Source organism: Tamandua tetradactyla, chromosome 3 (assembly GCF_023851605.1).
Source record: "Tamandua tetradactyla isolate mTamTet1 chromosome 3, mTamTet1.pri, whole genome shotgun sequence".
NCBI lineage: Eukaryota > Metazoa > Chordata > Mammalia > Pilosa > Myrmecophagidae > Tamandua > Tamandua tetradactyla.
The window spans coordinates 200,309,957-200,331,162 of NC_135329.1; the positions used below are offsets into that span (position 1 = coordinate 200,309,957).

The following is a 21,206-nucleotide window of genomic DNA, read 5'->3' on the forward strand; positions in this document are numbered from 1 at the left end:
AACTGTTTTTGCAACACTATAATCCACTAATTCCTAAAATTATCACATACTTCAACCAAGCTCCAATGTCTACTCACTACTCAAGTGTACCCCCATTCAATTCTATATAATCAGATCAGGTGCCATCCTGGAATGCCTTCTTCATTGCTCACTTACATCCCAAATTTTTCAAAGCTCAATTCAATTTGATCCCTTCCCATGATATTTTACAGTCCAGAGTAATCTCTCCTTCAACTGAATTCCTTAACCACTAAATATCTTTACAATTCACTTCCTACTTAATATAATACTTCACACTGATCTCTAAACGTATATATCATGTTTCATATCATAGTAAAAACCACCCCAGGGAGGGACAGTATCTTACATCTTTTCATAGAAAACTGTACATAGTAAGCACTTAACAAAAAACTGTTGATTGAATGAAAACATCACCTAGGTTCATGAGATACTAGCTACCTGCTCATGTAATCCCATTTAAGAGAAATAAACTATAGAAGGAGTAAAAGAAATAAAGTTACCATTTTACAACCACCACAGTAATAATGGTTCATGCAAGAATCATCAATGGATGCTAAAACCATCTCAACAAAGTTTCTTGGGGAACAGGATATTCATACAGTCTCAAAATATATCTCAACAGATTACTTATGAATTACAAAGGGAAAAAAAGGTACCTTCACAGTGGAGAAATCTGGCGGACACCAAGTGATCAAAGTTAACATCACCAATAATGGGATAAACTGACATCATGTGCCTCCTGATGTGATGCACTGAGGACACAACATCACTTATGTATTATTCCTGCCAAAAATGCATAACCTGAAACTAGTCATGAGGAAACAATCAGACAAACCAAAAACTGAGGGACAATCTACAAAACAACTGACCTACACTCTTCAAAAATGTCAACATGCTCAAAGACCAGGAAAACTAAGGAACTGATCCTGGATCAGGAAAAAAAAAAAATTGCTATAAAGGACAACTGATGAAATTGGAATATGGGCTATATTAAGTAACAGTATTATGTTAATGTCAAATTGCCCGATTTTGGCCATTTTTCTTTAGATGGTATCAGTAATAATGGTAATAACAAGTATCAATAGAAAGATTGCCAAAAATGTGACAAAATGTTAACAATTGGTCAATCTAGGTGAAGACACAGTATGCAAGAGGTTACTGTACTATTCATGCAACCTGTTTCTTCAAAATAAAATTTAAAGAATGAATATCCAACACTATGCAAAAACTATGGGAAGTTTCTATGAATCTACCTTATAATCTCAAAGAAAAGCATTGAAGAAAATTTATTTTATAAATTAATTAATTTTATAAATTAATTACATTTTACAGGGGGAAAGTATGTTCTATAAAAACCTTTGTTTTAAAAAAACAAATACATCTTTTTGGAACCAAGGGCTCTAAAGAATAAATATATCCTTTTGGAATTCCAATGAACCATTTAATAATATTAACAGCCCACTATGAATTTCTTTTAAAAAAGAGGGGAAAAAAAAAATCAAACTCAATTTACTAAGGTAAAACTCAGTTAAAATTAATACGGTCAGTTTCAATTAATGAAAAGTCTTAGTGAGTATTTTTTAAACAATGTAAGTTTATTATTTTCAAATATACAGAGCAAGGAGAGAAAGCTGCAATAGGCTGACTAAATAATTTTAAGCAAAAAAATCTGTAATTAGCATATAATAAACTTGTAATGACTTAAGTTTGCTTTTAAACATTATAGAGAATATTTCATTTATCATAGATCACAAACCACACGTTCCTCTAATTATCAAAAATTGATTTATCATAAATTTTGAGCGAGCATTTATAGCACAGTCATCAACTGACTTTGAGTCAAAGTAAAATATGTTATAAGGAATTTTCCATATTCAGTATTATTAGTAAGAGTCTTACAAAATTGGATACCTTATTTATGAGATGTTCGGTAACAACTTCTCTCAGTCCAGTGTAGAGCTTTTCTCCATGTTTATGCAAAACCATTGTATATGCATTTCTATAGAGCTCCTCAAAACTAAGACCACTGTTATTCTTACGCTGGATTTCTTGAATTGCATTTTTCAGAAGGTCCCAAATGCTGTTTACATATTTTTCATCCATGGTCATCTATAATATCCAAGAGAGGGAGAAAAAAAAACAATGGTTGAAAATCTTTCCATATTTGTCAATATAGTAAATATTTTATCATATGGTTATGATTATAAACCTGCATGACTTATGAGGATATTAAGAACATGATTTAAAAGTCTGACACAAAGAACACATTTAAAGATAGTTTCTGGAGCTGAAAGAAACAATTTCTTTTAATCCTTTACACCTCCCTCCTGTAGGAGAAACTTAAACTTTAAATTAAAATTGGAATCCCTGATGGCAATACTTCCTTTAGCCAAAAGTACAAAGTATCTTTTTCCTAAGTTTATTTAACAGAATAACAAGAGTTCAAAGAGATGCTGGAGCAAAAAGGGTTCCGTCATTAGGAAAAAAACAAACTAGGGACATGAATACTATTTCCCCCTTCCAAAGAATTACAATAACATCTTAGCAAATTCAAAGATTTGGAGAAGACCAATTAAAGCATCCACACATTTTTTCTGTTTAAACTACCATTCTTTTATTTCCTCCTTTCACCAGTCCGTCACTGTAACCACTCTGTATGCATTCACAGATCACTTGCTCCACCCTGTCCAAAACACTTGCCAGGTTAAACACCAACTGCTCCTCATCTGCACCTGTCTAGCTGAAAGTAAATGAAGAATAATATATTCACTCAGTCTCTGTTCAAATTCATTATCGCTAGCCACAAGTAGGCTCTTAGTACAAATCACAACCTTATTTTTTCAGCCCCCTGACTTCTCTCCTAGATAATCTTAAACCATATTTCCTCCATCCTCACTCAGAGATGGATGGTTTACATGCTGGTCCACTGACAAAACAGAAACAACCTAAAGAGACATTACATAAGCTCCAACCACAGCCACAAACCTATCTGCTTTTATGCCAATATAATCTGTCTTCTATGTTATCACAGATGAGCTGTGCCTAGTTCTTATACTCAAAGAATGACCAGAAGCACTGGCATCATCTAGGAATTTGTTAGAAATACAATTTCAGGTTCCACCCCAGAATCTGTAACAAGAATCCCAGTTGATACCTATATACATTAAAGTTTGACAAGTACTGCTTTAGTACAATCTTCCTTCCCAGCACTGTTCTCCCCTCTTTACTAGATAATTTCCATCAGCATCCAAAACCATCAAGTTTCCCATTTTAAAAACAAACAAATCTTCCCAACTCCACGTATTTTCCCAGCTCCTCTTTTCCACCTATATCCATCTACAGCAAGGTTACAGGGGTTGGGGATGAGTTTCTACATGCACTGCCTTCAAGTCCCATCCTTCCATTATATCTTGAATCTACTCCAAGCTTTCATCTCTATCATTACAATGAAACTACTCTTGAGAAGTTCACCAGTGACCTCCACCTTCTAAATCTAGTTATCAGTGTTTCATGCATCTTACTTTACCTGTCCAACAGCATCTGAAAAAGCTTATAACACCCTCCTTCTTGAAACAGATTCCTCACTTGCCTTACAAGTAAGTAATACCATCTCTTGTTTTTCTTCCTACTTCACTGATTCTTTCTTGTTAGTGTGCTTTACTGGTTCTTACTTGTCACCACAACCTCAACTGTAAGGCTCAGATTCTGGAGCTCATGTCTATCCACATTCAGTTTCTAGGTGGGGGTTGATCTCGTTCCATCTCACGGTTTTAAACGCCATCTACAACACGAACACAACCTCAAAATTATATATCCTGTTTGGTCCTCTTCCCTGCATACTTAACTTAATATTCTACTCACTGTTCCAACTTGAATGACTAGAAGGCATCTCAAACTTCTCAAGCCTAAAAAGAAAGACCTACCTAATCTTCCCATGCCCACCAAAATCTGCTTCCCCTGCAGTCTTCTTCTGGCTGAACAAATGTAAACTCCATCCTTTCAGGTGTTGAAGTCAAAAATCTTGCAATCATTTTTGAGTACTCTCTCACCTCACTTCTCATCCACCACAGGAATTTCTACTGTCTATAACTTCAAAATGTATCCAGAATACAGCTCCTCCTCACCATTTCCATAGTCACTTTCATCTCTCACTAAGATTATTGCAATAGTCTCCTAACTGATCTGTTTCTGCTCTTGCCTCACTCCCTAATATTCTCTTGAAAGTTTCAAAAGCAACTCTTTAATAGAGTATCATAGAGCAGGCAGAGTGACATCACTCATCTGCTCACAACCCTCAAATGACTTCCCATCTCCTTTAAAGTCAAAGCCCTCACAATATCCAAGGCCTTACTGGATGTGATAATCTCTTCTTATCTATTTTTTCCCCTTGCTCATTCAATTCCAGCCACATTCAATTCCTTGCTATTCCTTGGGATACATGAACAAGTTCAGCTCGGAGTCTTTCAACTTGCTACTCTAACTGGAATGTTTCCCCCCGCATATCCGTGTGGCTCATTCACTCATGAACCTAAACCCTCTGCTTACTTGTCACCTTACACAGTCATTTTAACTCCAATTGATCAACTTTAATCCCATATTCCTCATCCCTTTTCTTTGCCTCCTTCCCTCAGTCGAAATGTCAGCTTCATGAAAACGGAATTTTTTCACGGCTGAATTCACCAGTTTTAGGAAACTGGGGAATTTGAGTTACTTTCTGCTAATATCTTACTAAGGACCCCTTTTTATCCCACAAAAAACCTATAAATATTATATTTACAATCTGGGAAACACTGTAACAATTACTCATCAGCTTCATATATACTTTCAACCTAGATTGGATAGAAATTACTGAGCTATGGTAATTCTCCCTGAGCCATATCCAATGGATATGAATGTGAAAGAGAAAGGATTAACTAAAAGCGTTTCTTCATTGGCCCTAACAGTATAATAAATATCGGGTCAACTTTCAATCAAGTGGATCCCTAAGCAGACTCAATTGAGTCTATTATTCTAATCTTTTCCTGAAAGCTCAAAAGATTAAAGAGTTCCTTTAACAGAATAATTTTTTTCTGTTACTCAAATCTTATTCAAACCCCAAGACTTTTATCAAATGACCTAAACTGCTATCTAATTTATCAGAATCCTGATATATTGCATGTCATCCATATGAAATATAAGTAAAACACAGTAGTCAACTGTAACTCCACAAATAAAAGATACAAGTCTATGTGATAATGATGACTTCAAATACTTCACATATATGCAACACAGGGTTTAGTGTGCAGACAGCATATGCTGGGGTATAATAAATCAAACTAAGATACAATTCCTCAACAGTAAAGAACACATTAAACTCAAGAAGACATTAAATTCAGAACTTCAAAGAAATTCATTATTGTGGACTACAAACTCCACAGAGCTGAGTTTTGAGTAAAACTTCAAATGCTCTTTCCAGGTTCTATAACATAAATCTTTGATCCCATAAACGCTAGAAAAAGTACAAAAAGTTATTTACTCAATGCAAAAACTTTTCAAGTAAAGAATTTTTTAAATATAAACCAGGAACATTCAAATATTGTACAAGTATCCCCACATTATGAAAAAAAGAACCATAAAAGAAATCAAGAGCTGTTTTACAATAATCCAAGATTGTATTCAGTATTTTTCTCAAGATTTTTGCCTTACAGATAAAGCAGAGAAGAGTCCAAAAGGACAAAGTTATTCCTTCATGCGACTTCTTAGGTGTGCTGGTTTGAAACAGTTATGTACCCTATAAAAGTCATGTTCTTCTGATCCAATCTTGCAGGAGAAGATCTGTTTAGGGTGGGACCTTTTGATTAGACTGTTTCCACGGAGATGTGATCCATTTATCCGAGTCTCCTCTTATAGCCAAGAGGAGTCAGAAAGAAATACACTGGGTGCTAAGCAAGGACTCAGAGAAATTAGCCAGAACCTGAAGAGTCATAGGAAGCTAAGAGAAGAAATCCAGAGTTTGCCTCAGAGAAGCTAAGCAATGGCCCACAGATGCTTGGAGTGAAAGCCACTGCAATCAGAAGTTAGAAGCAAGGAGCCATGAGCATGGAAGGACCTCAGATGCCTGCCATGTGACTTTCCAGCTGACAGAGGTGTCCTAGATGCAGGATGTCTTTTCTCCAAGAAGATATCTTCTTATTGGTGCCTTAATTTGGACATTTTCACAACCTTACATTTGTAACTTAATCAATCCCCTTTACAAAAGCCAATCATTTCTGATATATTGCATTCTAGCAGCCTTAGCAAACTGAAACACCAAGGTATAAAATTTTCCAGATAAAAGAAAAAAAATAGACCCAGAGTTATCAAATAGTCACTCAAAATCACAAAGTTAGGATTAGAACTCACGTAACCTCAAACCACTGGATTTACCTCACATTCCATGCTGCTAATACAGCAAAATAGTAATAACAGTGTTAGTCACTATTTATCTTGGTAAATAGAGAATGATACAGTAGTAGAGAACATAGGTTTTGCAGTGAGACAAGCCTGGATTTGTGTCATGCATGGTTTTGTTACTCACAAGCCATGTGTCCTTGGCCTGCCTCCTCTAAGCTTAATTTCCTCAACTGTAAAATGGATTTAATAGAATCAACCTCAAAGGACTTTCATGAAGATTAAATGAGAATGTCAGTAGAACTTAGTGCAGCCTAGGACACAATATAAACACTCAAACATCAACTAACAGAAGTGGCCAATGATAGAGTCACTTGAATTCTCATTTCTGAGTATCAAATGTCAGAAACAAAGTTTTTCAAGTATAGCAGATAAATACATGTCCGCTAAAACAAAAGCAACTTAAGAGATAACAATCCTAATGTGAATCAGTATTATTTCCCACTTCATTACTCCTATCCTTTTAGAACCATTTAAATCATGATCCTTGACCTCTGTCCTTGGCTCTTTTCACTCTACATGGGGTCCTTATACATTCTGACCAATTATCATAGTTACAACTACTACCTACACATCTAGGGTTCTAAAACATGATTCTCTAGATTAACCATGAGGAATTTCTGAGCCTCCTAAAAGTATATACAATTATTTTGCAAATATGTATGTATGTGTACTTCTTCTCTTGGAGGGCTGGTTTCTAGCTTTTATCAAATTTACAAAGAACTTTGGGCCACATCTCAAAGAAACTTTATACCAGTTTATACGCTTAAAAGTTCCCAAATCTGTACTTCCAGCCCAAAGCTTAAAACTCCTGTGTTCAAAAGTGCAAACGGTCTCAAACAGATACTTGGATGCCAGTGTTATAGCACCATTATTCACAATAGCCAAACAACCTCAGAATACATCAACAAACTAACGGATAAACAAAATGTGGTACATAGACACAATGGATTATTCAGCCATAAGAAGGAATGCTGTTCTCAGAAATGCTGTAACATTTAAGAACCTTGAAAGCATTAGGCTTAGTAAAGTAAGACATATAAGAACAAATATTGTATGATGTCACTTAAAAAATATCTAGAAATAGAAAACGTGCACAGACAGAAAATAGATTAGAGGTTTCCAGGCAATGGGAATCAGGAGATCAGGTGAAAGGGGGAGTTTTTGCTTACTGGGTATAGAGTATAAACAAAAATTTTTATAGTAAACAAACCAAAAAACTCCCATATTCAAACACCCATTCTACATTTCCAACAAAATGTTCCAGTCACTCATCAAACTCACAACATCCAAAATCCCTAGTGAACTCACCACCTAGCCCACCCAAATCTTTTTCATGTGTATATATATATATATATATATTTTTTTTTTTTTTTTGTCCCCCTCCCTTTTAGGGTACATGGTCCAGGAATCGAACCTGAGTCTCCCTGCATGGAAGGCGAGCATCTGCCACTGAACTACCTATGGACCCTTCTCCTGTATTATTAAATTCAGAGGTACCAACACCAGTCACCTGGTTATACAAGCTAGAAGCATAAGCACAGCCTTTATTCTTTCCTTTCTTCCCCTTCTCATCCAACCATCAAGTGCTACTGATATTAAATCCAAGATAATTTGTTGGTCTCTACATTTTTGTCTACCGTCAAACCCACCTGGCTCACCACCCTTAAAACATCATAAGCCCCGCCCCTCCTCCTGCCTCTTTATCTGATTCTTTAATATACTATGAACAAAGTTCAAGCATCACATCCTCCAGGCATCCCTCTCTGATGTCCTCAAGCAACCTCCAGGAATCCCACCCTGATGGCCTCAAGTGTTAATAACTTCTTCTAAGCTCTTCCATAATAGTTAAATTATACCTCTATCCCCACATTCCCACATTGCTTTATAATTATTTGTCCGTTTTTTTCTTCCACTAAATTGTGAGATCCTTGAGGCACTGTGCAATTTCCTTCAATGCCACTTAGGAGGTCATCTACAAATGTCTGCTGAATGAGTACTGCTTTACCCATGTTATACCAACGCAACTTTGAAAAACTACATTTGAATGACTAGGCAAAATGATATGAGAATTTATTATAATGTGACTAGCTAAGGCAAATAAAACAATTTTTAAATAATCACGTGGCCTTTTCAAATAGAAATAAAGCACAATAATATATCAGACTCTCAATTTCATATAAGTAATATTTTCATATTTTCCCATTCACCTAACTAAATGCCTAACAAGCTGCATAATCATTAATTTTACTAATAAATGTTAAATGGGAAGAAAATAGAAGGAACAGGTGCTTCAGGAGTGGTAATAAGCTACAATCTCCCCCTTGATCAAGTCTGAAAACAAGAGGCCACACAAGATGGGATTCAAGTGCAGATTCCTATATAGAGATGTTCTATTTGGTTTTGGTAGCAAAGTGAACCTATTAACAATAATAACTATGTTACTGATGAACCTTAATTTCTCACTCACCCACCCCTCATGCAGAATATAGTACTAAAAGCCAACGAAACTTAAAAGAATTAAATGTTAAGGTCCAATCTCATCAGTGCGTTAACGGTAAATGGATCAGTCTATACTGATGCATATACCTCATTTACAAAATAAAGCTTAAAGGACCAAACCTCATATTAAGTTATATACATTTTTAAAAAAGAGTAACATTATTTTCAAGTAATATTCTAAACTATTGAGCAGAATTTTCATCTTCAATGAAATTTATTTACTTAGATTGCAATAATACTGAATATACTTGGAAGGGATTTAGCTACAATGTTTTGGCAAAACAATAAACAATGTGTGCTCACTTATGAATTTTAGTGTTTGTTACCTATATATATATCTGTATCTATACATATATATATATCTGTCTATCTATATATCTTGAATACAGCACCCTTCTCCAAGAAGCTCCTGTTACAAAGTGACCAGAAAGCAAAGTAAATGAATTTAATAGTAAAAGGAACAAAAACCCTTTTTGGGGGGGAGGGATTTATAATTACATAGTCCTAAATGCTTATGGTTTAGTTTAGACAAACCTTTAAAAACCAATTCAAAACCTTAAATTTAAAATGTGATCGTTAACTCTCTCCTCCTCTCACCAACTGATCAGTAAGTATCAATGAGAAAAATAACTAATTTTCATTGTTTTCTCTCACAAATATCTCTGGTTGTTCATCTACTATACTTCAAACAATACATAAAACAACCTTCATAACACTTAAATTTGAAAGAATGTCCATCTCAAATACTTACACATCTTGAAGGTACCGTAATTACTGAGAACTGGAGAGAACTACTTCATGAGACAAATTAAAAACTAAAATGAAGAGAACCATATTCTTCCCATCCACTGCACAAAAGAGACCAGAAGTCTTTAACTCCCTGTGAATAATTTTCTAGAAGCAGAAATTTAGAACAGGGTGGGTGGGGGAAAAGGGTGAGAATTTGACATTCCAGGCAATTCAGAATGACACAGCTAGAAAAAAAAATAAACAAAGAAAAAAGCTCACTGTTAATTTCAAACTTCAACCTCAAAAAAAAAAGCTGCTTTTGTTACCAAATATCTGAGGAATGGCAGTATTCTTATCAATCACAACTAAGCCATAAATTATGTAAGGAAGCACGTTTTCAGATGTAAGCACCTTAGAATAGATAAGGTCTATCCTCATTTTACTATATCCCTCATAGGCTGCCTAGAAGACTTTCAAAAATTATAATTTGAATGCAGTCCAGTTACAGATAATAATGAGGAGGAACTTTAATGATCAATGGCTACTCAATGATTTATGACATCTGCAATAATCCTATTTAATCATTAGTTAAACTTTAAGCAATCCCAACCATCAAAAATATAGCCTGGGGGTACAAGGATGGTTCAGTGCTAGAATTTTCACCTGCCATGCAGAGCACCTGGGTTTAATTCCCAGTTCATGCACCTCCAAAAAAAAAAAATTCCCCCCCCCCCCCCCAACAAATGGTGCTGCAATTATAGGATACTTACATGGGGAAAAAAATGAAATGTTACCCCCACCATGCAGCATAAAATAATATATATATAGCTAGGTCTCCAAACTTCAAAATAAAGAGCCCAGTGGGGAACAATTAAACAGACTCTGGATCAGTTATTTAACTTTTCTAAACCTCAAAATCCTCATCTGCTTGTGGCAAGAGGAATGGTGATAAATTAGTTGTTAATTAAGACAGTTTGTGAAAGCAGGATTTGATCAATAAATTAATTTCCTTTCGTCCTTTACTATGGAGTCCTGTTTAATGACTTAAAACCAAACATAAAGCTAAGGCTACTGATGTGTAATTAACTGGTTTCTCTTTAGCTACAGCGGAGAATAGACCAGAGTGGAAGTCTGCAGCCAGAAGTAATGATGTTAAAGAAGGAGGAAAAAAATGATTAATAATAATAAAAGCAATCTGGGACAATTCCATGAAATCACAAAGTAAGCCTAATAATCATTCAACTGGCTTCTAAAAAATTCAATTACAGAACAGTAACATTCATAACGAGAAAGTTAAATCAACAATAGAAAGTTCAATTATGATCTGTATATGGGTCTTCAACCTGAACCGGCTATTCAAAAATCAATTTGAAAATTTGTTTGGGGAACTTGTAACAATTTGTTTAAAGACACAAGATTAAGCTTCCTGTAAAAATCCACTTGTCATAAACGTGAACTGTAGTTCTAACAGTGCTATTTCAGCTATATCTATCTGAATAACTTCTGCCTGTATGAAAAAAAATTGTGTATCACATCTCATCATCTCATTAGGACCACAACAAATAAGATGGAATTATTTAAGTATTCTCATTGAGGCAAGTTTGCCACTGCTGTTTTTTAACAAATGAAACAAGATAAGGTTTATTACTAGGACCCTGAAACATATTTTATCCACAGGATAAATACCATATCATTTTAACTGGATCTCTTCAAACATTACAATCAGAGAACCTCTTTATGAGGAAAATTAGCTTACAACATTGATAACAACACTACTTTAAAATAATAATGAAGTTTACTGTAGTTCCCACACACTATTAGATTCCAAACACAACTTTTAAAAGGCCATTTGTATAAAACTACTCTTTAAATATTTCTGGGAAGATACAAATAGAAAAGCAGGAATCATATTTTGAATCAAATCCCGTAGTAATAGTAGTAATGTTACAGAGAAAACAATTTTATATTTAAGTACATTTTTTAGTTCTTAACTTCTATCCTACAATCTAAAATCATTAATTTTTATAAAAATAACAATATTTCTTCCCTTTAGCTTAAGTAACTGTTTTCTTTTAATGGATAAAGCCACCTTTATAAAACTATGATAATGTGGAACAACTTTATTAACTGTGAGACAAAAACGAAACATTTTCACCTGAATCAACTACATACAGCTCAGAAAGTAAAAGCATGTGAAGCAGTATAAATTTCCACTTTAGCTTTTTGTCTTTGAGTGAACCTACTGTAACCAAATCTGTTATGAGAACAAAAGGCCAATCACATAAAATTATTACCTAATTTTGAGAAAGTCTGCTCAGAATGTCTATAAAACTAAGTATCAACTCAGAAAAAAAGGAGTAAGTATGCAAGACTCTAGCTAAACTTCCAACTGCTTCATATTAAGATTTAATCATCATCACTAAAATACACCAATTTGTATTTTAAAGCACAACCTATGAAAAGGTAGGTGAGTTTCACAATGTGCAAAGTATTTTAAACAAAAGCCACAGATGTTAGAGTTCAGTGGCTAGTCTGTTTATAAAAACTGCTTTCTAACTGCAATTTTTAAAGCTGGAATGAAGCTAAAATATCTCCAAGTTGAGAGCTCTTCATTTCACAAATTAGGAAACTAAAGGTTAAGTCACTTATCCAAGATCACAGAGCTAGAGTACTGAAGGATTCCAAGTGCCCTAAGTTGTGCCTTTCATTACAACATGTTGACATCAGCTCACATAACTAGGCTGCTCAATATCAAGAAATCATTTTATAATTGCACAGGTCAATGTAAGCACTGAATTATTATGGTTACATACTTATTAGTGAAAGTGCTTTTAACTAGAAATCAGTCATGGTTCTTCCATGATACAAATTATCAGCTCTAAGGCCTTAAGTTTCATCATCTGTTAAATAAATCTGTTAAAGGACTTCCAGGAAGACAGTAGTATAGGATAGGCTGAGTTCACCCCTGCTTCATGGAACTACAACTAGAGAAGTGATAGAAAACCACATGAGAGCAGTTTCAGGGTAGGAGTGACCAGAGAGATTTCTATATCATATAGAGAGGACCTGGATGAAAAAGTGGAGAAGTAACAACCCAGAGGACACGGTGAGTTTACCGAGTCATGACCACACCTGGGGCAGGCTGCAACACACGAGCCAGAGTGGGTGCTGAAGGAGTAATGCGTTCCTGCACTCCCGCCTCCCTATCGTTTTGAGAGATCTTGACTCTCAATTCCCCAGCCAGGAGCTTCTATGGGGAACTCAAAAGCCAGCGGTCTTGGCATACCTACAAGCAGAGATCTGTGGTGCAGAGTGCTTACCCCATCCCTGAGGCAGGCTGCTATACGTGGCTGGTTTTGGCTGAGACTGGGGGGTCCTTTCGTTGGAAGGAAGGGTAGGGACGCAGAGCTGAGCTGAGCTGACAAATGGCCAGCTAGAGACTCTCCAGGTCACGCTGCTTCCATTTTTTCTCATGGAGGCCTGGAGTACTAATGGCGTACATGGGAGGAGTGAGCCCTGCCACGCCACCAAGCACTCCTGAGCAGGCTGTGGGCAGGGGAAGGAAAAAATACTCAGTTGTTGAAATACCCTTCACAGCCAAGATCATTCCACGTGGAAGTTGAGGGACCACCAGACCCATCATGTTCACAAGAGGATTCTCTACCAAGGTGCACACTGCCCACACCCCAGCCCCAGGGTTGGCAGCTTTCAGCCTGTACCCAGACATGCAGCCTTGACTGGATTTGCACCTGGTCTGGATCCTGCCCAGCTGGCTGACAGTCAGGGAGAGCCCAGCCTGAGGAGAAGAGGTAGCCCAACTGTGCCATCTGCTGGGAAGACAGGGAAAGTGCACTTCAGCAAACTGCCAAGATATCTCCTAACTTTTAAAAGATCTTCAATTAGACATAAACTTGCTGCCTGAGGACAAGGACTTGCCTTGGCTGTGAACTCACAAACCAAGTGCAAGAACAGATCTTCAACACAAACCTCAGCAATTACAAAACTGTAGATGAACAAGGGAAATCAAATTTCAAAATAACCTTATCAAGGTAATCAAATGCCTCAAAGTCAACAGAAAATCATAAAGCATATGAACATGCAAGAAAATACAACTCAACCAAATGATCAAATCAGAACACCAGAGGAGACACAGAATATGAAACTAATCAGAGATGTAAATCATCTAAATAATTTCAATGAGTTGGCTAAAGAAAAAAGTATCAAGAAGACACTAGAAGAGTATAAATAATTTGAAAGAAACAGAAAAAAAAGATCTTACAGAAATGAAAGATGGCAATCAAAATAGAAATATACTATAGAAGACTTTTATAAATTTAAAAACATTGAAATATTCAAAGCACCTTCTCTCATCACAATGGAATGAAACTGGAAATCAATAACCACCAAAGAATAAGAACTTTCATAAATGTATGGAAATTAAATAACACACTCTTAATCAACCAACGGGTCAAAGAAGAAATTGCCAGAGAAATGAGTAACTATATAAAAATGAAGGACAGCGAGAATACAACATATCACAACTTGTGGGATGGAACAAAGGCTGTTCTGAGAGGAAAATTAATAGTCCTAAATGCCTATATTAAAAAAGGAAGAGGTAGCCATGGGGAGTGGGTACTTTCGAGCGGCAGGTTTGGGGTGTGCTCAGGCTGCCGTATGCTCCTCCTGAAGCGCAGAGGAGCCTAGCCAGGGTCCAATATCCTCCTCCTCCATGAAGCCAGAGTGAGGCACAGTGATTAGAGCTGGCCTCCCCACTGCACCCTCTCCCAAGCTTAGCCGCAGGGGCTCCCGAAGGACAAGCATGTTGGACAGCTTTGATTTGGCCCCAGGTGCTGGTCCGGGCCAGGGCCACGGAGGGGCGGGGCCTGAGGGTGGCAATTTCCAGAATGGACTGGGGCCTGCTAAGTGGTCAAGGCAACAGCCACCACCTCAGCCCAAAGCCCCAGGCTACCTGCAGCCACTGGGCCGGCCCAGAACAGCCCCTGCTGCCCCCAGTGGCCTACCTGGCCCAGGGCTCTCCCAGAACAAATCAGGTCTCTGAGAGCTTCACCTAGTTCACAGGATAAAATACCACAGCAGAACTCAGATTCATGAATGGCTAAACCCCAGGTGGTTGTAGCTCCTGAGCTCCTGTATTAATATTTAAGCAGTCTGTGACCATCCCACAATTTTACCCATCTGGTTATTCTTCTAATTATACAGAATCTCATGAGGATGGCTGTGAGAATTATTCCACTCTATCAGAATATATTCAGGACTTTTTGAATCACCTTACAGGGCAACCCGGCAGTTTTGAAACTGAAATTGAACAGTCTGCAGAGAGCCTGAATGACTGGGTTACAACAGATGATGCTTTGCAAGAACTGTGGAACTCATCAACAGGCCACATCTATACCAAATTTCTCTTACATGGGAGCTCGCCAGTGTAATTGCCTGTCTCATCATCTGACAATTAGCCCACATAGCAGCAACTGCTGCCAACTGCTACTTAAAAGATGTGGGGCTGAATATGAAGTTAAAGACCAAGCTGCAAAAGGGGATGAAATGACTCAAAAGCGATTTCATGCAGCTGTCCTCTTTCTAGGAGAACTTTATCTTAACCTGGTGTGCTGGTTTGAACGGAAGCATGCCCCCTAAGAAAAGCCATGTTTTAATATAAATCCCATTTCATAAAGGTAGAATAATCTCTATTCAATACTGTATGCTTGAAACTGTGATTGGATCATCTCCCTAGTTGATGTGATTTAGTCAAGAATGGTTGTTAAATGGGATTAAGGGAAGACATGTCTCCACCCATTTGGGTGGGTCTTGATTAGTTTCTGAAGTCCTATAAAAGGAAATATTTTGGAGAATGAGAGATTCAGAGACAAGAGAGAATGCTGTAGCATCACAAAGCAGAGAGTCCACCAGCCAGCAACCTTTGGAGATGAAGAAGGAAAATGCCTCCCAGGGAGCTTCATGAAACCAGAAGCCAGGAGAGAAAACTAGCAGATGACAATGACATGCTTGCTATGTGCCCTTCCAGCTGAGAGAGAAGCCCTGAGTGTGTTCACCATGTGCCTTCTCATTTGAGAGAGAAACCCTGAACTTCATCGGCCTTCTTGAACCAAGGTATTTCTCCCTGGATGCCTTTGATTGGACATTTCTATAGACTTGTTTTAATTGGGGCATTTTCTCGGCCTTGGAACTGTAAACCAGCAACTTATTAAATTCCCCTTGTTAATAGTCACTCCATTTCTGGTATATTGCATCCCAGCAGCTAGCAAACTAGAACACCTGGAGATCATGGGAACAAATGGACAGGTTACAAGGGGTGTTGTAACACCTGGAGATCATGGGAACAAATGGACAGGTTACAAGGGGTGTTGTTAAACGCCCTCTTTTCTAATCCTGTGGATGATAACTTAATTTGTGTGGTAAAATTACTGAAGTTGCAGGGTCAGTTTTGGAAGATGCCTGGAAGGAAAAAGGAAAGACTGATATGGAAGAAATTATTCAGAGAATTGAAAATGTTGTCCTAGACACAAATTGCAGGAGATGTAAAAAAGATGCTTCTGAAACTTGTAGAACTCCGGTCAAGTAACTGGGGAACAGTACATGAAACAATCGACATACAGAGAAGCAACATCTGAAAATGATCCAAACTATTTCATGAATGAAGCAACATTTTATACATCTGATGGTGTTTGTTTCACTGCAGCTGATTCAGATTACCCAGAGAAATATCAAGAGTTACTTGAAAGAGAAGACTTTTTTCCATAATATGAAGAAAATGGAACACATTTATCAGGGGCTGGTGATCCACAGTTGGATGATATTTATGATGAGAGGGGCCCAGAGATAGAAGCCTATGAAAAGTTTGGTCTAGAATAAGAGCATAAGCAAGAGCAGTAAATTTAACTTTCAGCATATCAGTTTTATAAAGTAGTGGAGGTATGGTGATTTAGCAGAACATGGGAAAGGAATAAAATGTTTCACACATATACCAAATTAAGGATCTTAACGTTACTAATGTATACAACTTTAACACTATCTGCCGAAATAAACCTTATTCCCTATAACTTAAAATGAACGTGTATGAACGTGTATAAATACATACTAGCTTATATTGTACTGTACATGATATAAACAAAATTTCAATGTTTTTACTACAGTAAAATCGATTTTGAAATAAATGAAATGTTGAAAGTAAATTTTGCTACGTGGTTAGAAGCTCTTCCTTTAAATTCTACTTTATTTGGGGAAAAAGTCTTAGTCTAGAAATACATATTACTGCAAAATGCAGTATCCTTTTTTTTCATATACAACTACTTTACATTTCATTTTAGTTTACTTAGTGTCTTAGTGAATTGGGTTTCAACTATGAATCACAATCATGAAAATCTTTAGAACTAAACTCTTGGACTACATCATTAACAACTGATAATACATATGCAAATGCTATCTGATACCAAGGGCTTTTAAAATGTCATTACTAGAAAGACAGACTTAGAGAACTTCCAGTTAAACAACCCAGACTCTATTCCAATTCTAAAATTGATCTTTTGGCTACTTTAAAGCCTCTAAACTTTTTTTCACCAGAATAACTAACTTCATTACTCCTAAGGCCTAGAACATTATTCTGCTCTATATGGCTTTCTAATTTTTGTTTTGTAGCATGAGTTGCATTGACTTTTTTACTAGAGAATTTTATTAGCTCTTTGTCACTCGACTTTTCATCTGCTTTATGATTTATATACCTTGAGATAATATTTCTAATACTTTTACCATAACGTGGTACCACCTAGGCCTATTCAATATTTTTTACCTGTTCTCAAAAATCTCTTTCCAATTAACTAAAAGCAAAACTTCTGTAAAAAAGGATTGCTTGCGAATAAGCATGTAAATAGTTCTGTTAATAATCTGCTGTTTCACATTGGCACATTTGTCTGTTAATACAATTAGCTTTCTCACTTTTCTGCTTGTTTGTTCAGGCTGAATTAAAATTAGACTTTGAAAAAAAAAAAGAAGAGCAAAAATCAAGGACCTGGGTGGGCCATGGTGGCGCAGCAGGTAGAGTTCTCACCTGCCATGCCAGACACCCAGGGTTCAATTCCCTGTGCCTGCCCATGCAAATAAATAAAGAAAATAAAATCAAGGACCTGACTGCTCACCTGGAGGAACATGAGAAAGAACCAACCCAAAGCAAATACAAGAAGAGAAATAACAAGGATTAAAGCAGAATTCAATGAATGGGAGAACAAAAGAACAACAGAAAGAATGAATAAAATGAAAAGTTAGTTCTTCGAGAAAATCAATAAAATCCATGGACCACTAGCAAGGCTAACTAACAAAGAAAAAAAGAGATGGAAATAAAAGAGAAATGAGAGGGGGGTCATTACCACAGACCCTGAAGAAATAAAAAGAAATCTTAAGAGGATACCGTCAACAATTATATGCCAATAAACTAAACACTTAGATGAAATGGACAAATTCCTGAAAACACACAAACAAGCTACACTGACTCAAGAAGAAACAGAAGATCTCAACAAACCAATCACAAGTAAAGAGATTCAATCAGTCATCAAAAATCTTCCTACCAAGAAAAGCCTAGGGCCAGATGGCTTCACAGAGGAATCTTATCAAATGTTCCAAAAAGAACACCAATCCTGATCAAACTTTTCTAAAAAAAATTAAGGAAAAAGAAACACTATCTAACTCATTTTATGAGGCTAACATCACTTTATTACCAAAACCAGGTAAAGGTGCTACAAGAAAGGAAAACAACAGGCAACTCTCCCTAATGAACACAGATGCAAAAACTCTCAACAAAATAGCAGCAAATCAAATCCAACAACACATTTAAAGAATTATGTACCACACCAAGTGGGGTTTATGCTAGGAATGCAAGGATGGTTCAGCACAAGAAAATCAATTAATGTAATACAGCACATTAACAAAGCGAAAAGGAAAAATCGTATCATCTTCTCAACTGATGCTGAAAAAGCAATTGACAAAATTCAATATCCTTTTCTGATAAAAACACCTCAAAAGTTAGGAATCAAAGTTAACTTCCTCAATACAATAAAGAGCATATATGAAAAACTTATCACCAACATCATACTCAACAGAGAGAGACTGAATGCTTCCTTCCTAAGATCGGGAACAAGACAAGGATGCCCTCTGTCACTATTATTCAACATTGTAGCAGAAGTTCTAGCTAGAGTAATCAGGCAGGACAAAGAAATAAAAGGCATCCAATCGGAAAGGAAGAAGTAAAACTTTCTCTATTTGCAGGTGACAAGGGATACTTGGCAAATCCTGAGAAATCTACAACAAAGTTACCTGAGCTAATAAACTAATTCAGCAACATGGAAGGATATAAAATAATGCAAAAGTCATTAATGTTTCTATACACAAGCAATGACCTAACTGAGGAGTCACTTGAGTAAAAAATTCCATTAAAAACAGCAACTAAAAGAATCAAGTATCTAGGAATGAACTTAACTAGGGATGTAAAAGACTTGTACACAGAAAACTATATAAACCAAAAAAGATCTAAATAGGTGGAAAAACATTCCCTGGATAGGAAGGTTACACATAGTTAAGATGTTGAATCTACCCCAAATGATTTTACCATTCAAAACCAATACCAATCAAAATTCCAACAACCTACTTTGAAGACTGGGAAAAACTAATTAACAAATTCATCTGGAAGTGAGAGACTCCAAATTGCTAAAAGTATCCCAAAAAGAAGAAGAAAGTGGAAGAATTAACACGCCCCAATTTTAAAACTTACTATAAAGCAACAGCGGTCAAAACAGTATGATCCGGGTGGGCCACGGTGGCTCAATGCAGAGGACCCGGGTTAGATTCCCAGTGCCTGCCCATTTAAAAAACAAACAAACAAAAAAAACAGTATGATCCTGACATAAAGATTAAAGTACTGATCAATGGAATCAAATCAAGAGCACAGAAATAAACCACCAAAATCTATGGTCAACTGATCTTCGACAAGGCCCTGAAATCCACTGAACTGGGATAAAAGTCTTTTCAATAAATGAACAACGTAGAAATGGACATCAATAGCCAAAACAATGAAAGAGGACCCTTACCTCACACCCTATACAAAAATTAACTCAAAGTGGATCAAACACCTAAATATAAGAACTGGTAGCTTCCAAAGCACAAGCAAAAGAAAAAACAGATGAATAGGAACTCCTCAAAATCAAATGCATTTGTGCCTCAAAAGACTCTGTCAAAAGGTGAAGAGGCAACGGACTCAATGGGAGAAAATATTTGGAAATTATGCACCTGATAAAGACTTGATACCCTGTACACATAAAGAAATCACATCCAGGGTTGAATGTCTCCCCATGGCATGGGAGATGACTCCCAGGAATAAGTCCAGCCCTGGCACCAGGGGATCAACAATGCCATCCTGATCAAACGGAGGAAAAGTGTAACAAATGAGGTATGAGTGGCTGAGAGAGTTCAGAGTCAAGAGGCTACTCTGACACAAGCTTCAGTTAGACATAGCTACCTATCATAAACTTGCCAAACCCCAGTCAGGATCATTCCAGTCAATAGTAAAGAACAACCAGGGCAATATATAAGATTCCACAAGGGTTCCATGCACTAGGGTAACTTTCCAGAAACCTACAACCTCCAGATGGGTCCCTGGACCAGATAAGTCCTAAAACCTAGAGGGACCAGCCTCTCCAGAACATCAGCTAGTTTCATCTCCCTACCCCATACTACTGACAACCCCTCCCAACATGAAAAAAGTTTGAATGGGCATAGCCCAAAAACCCCTAAAGAGTGGGGGAAAAGATTAAAGGTGATGGCGGAGTCATATGGAGAAGATTGGGTTTAACAAATGAGTATGGCTGCTGAATCATTACATTGATGTTTCTTTTAGTCTCCAGAACCTTACAGTAGCTAGAAGTAAAAACCTCAAATTGTGGAATTGTAATTCATACCAAACTCTGAAATCCGTTCTACAACTAACTGTTGCATTGTGCTTTGAAATTTATTACTTTTTTGTATTGACATTATTTTTCACAAAAAGGTCGATTGTGATGATAAAAAAGTATTTATTCCTTCTAGTTTCCAATTTTCTGGAGCAGCTAGAAGGAAAAATCTGAGATGATGGTATGGTAGACCATGACAAACTCTGGGATCTGTCCTGTGACTATCTGTTGAAGAATGCTTTGAAAACTATTGTTTTTTCTTTCTTTGTCTTTGTATATATGTTAAATTTCACAATAAAAAGTTAAAAAAAGATAAAACCAATTTCAGAAATGCTAATACATGAAAAAAGAAATATCTTACTAAAGAGTACCTACTGTCTGATACCATTTATGTGAAACTCTAGTAACTAAAAGGCAAAACTAAAATCTATTGACTCTCTGGGGTGATGGAAATATTCTATATCTTGACTGTGTTGGTGGATTAAACATATGTATATACGTTTGCCAAAACTTATAAAACTGTACTCTTAAAATACGTGCAGGCTATGGTGGCTC

At 36.6% G+C, this 21,206-nt stretch overlaps 1 protein-coding gene and 1 pseudogene across 7 annotated transcripts in view; one reads left to right on the top strand and one right to left on the bottom strand.

Annotated features, from left to right (window-relative positions):
- CUL3 (cullin 3) overlaps nucleotides 1-21,206 on the bottom strand; it is a 127,119-nt gene that overhangs the window by 82,860 nt on the left and 23,053 nt on the right. For 6 of the 7 annotated variants that reach the window (XM_077155276.1, XM_077155280.1, XM_077155278.1 and 3 more), the window contains exon 2: nucleotides 1,933-2,130. In XM_077155276.1, the coding sequence (XP_077011391.1) occupies nucleotides 1,933-2,130 (198 nt within the window). Of the gene's footprint in view, nucleotides 1-677; nucleotides 777-1,932; nucleotides 2,131-21,206 lie in introns of those variants that run through there. The other variant, XM_077155282.1, reaches the window with a different exon arrangement.
- On the top strand, nucleotides 14,501-16,593 carry LOC143678162 (polyadenylate-binding protein-interacting protein 1-like; annotated as a pseudogene).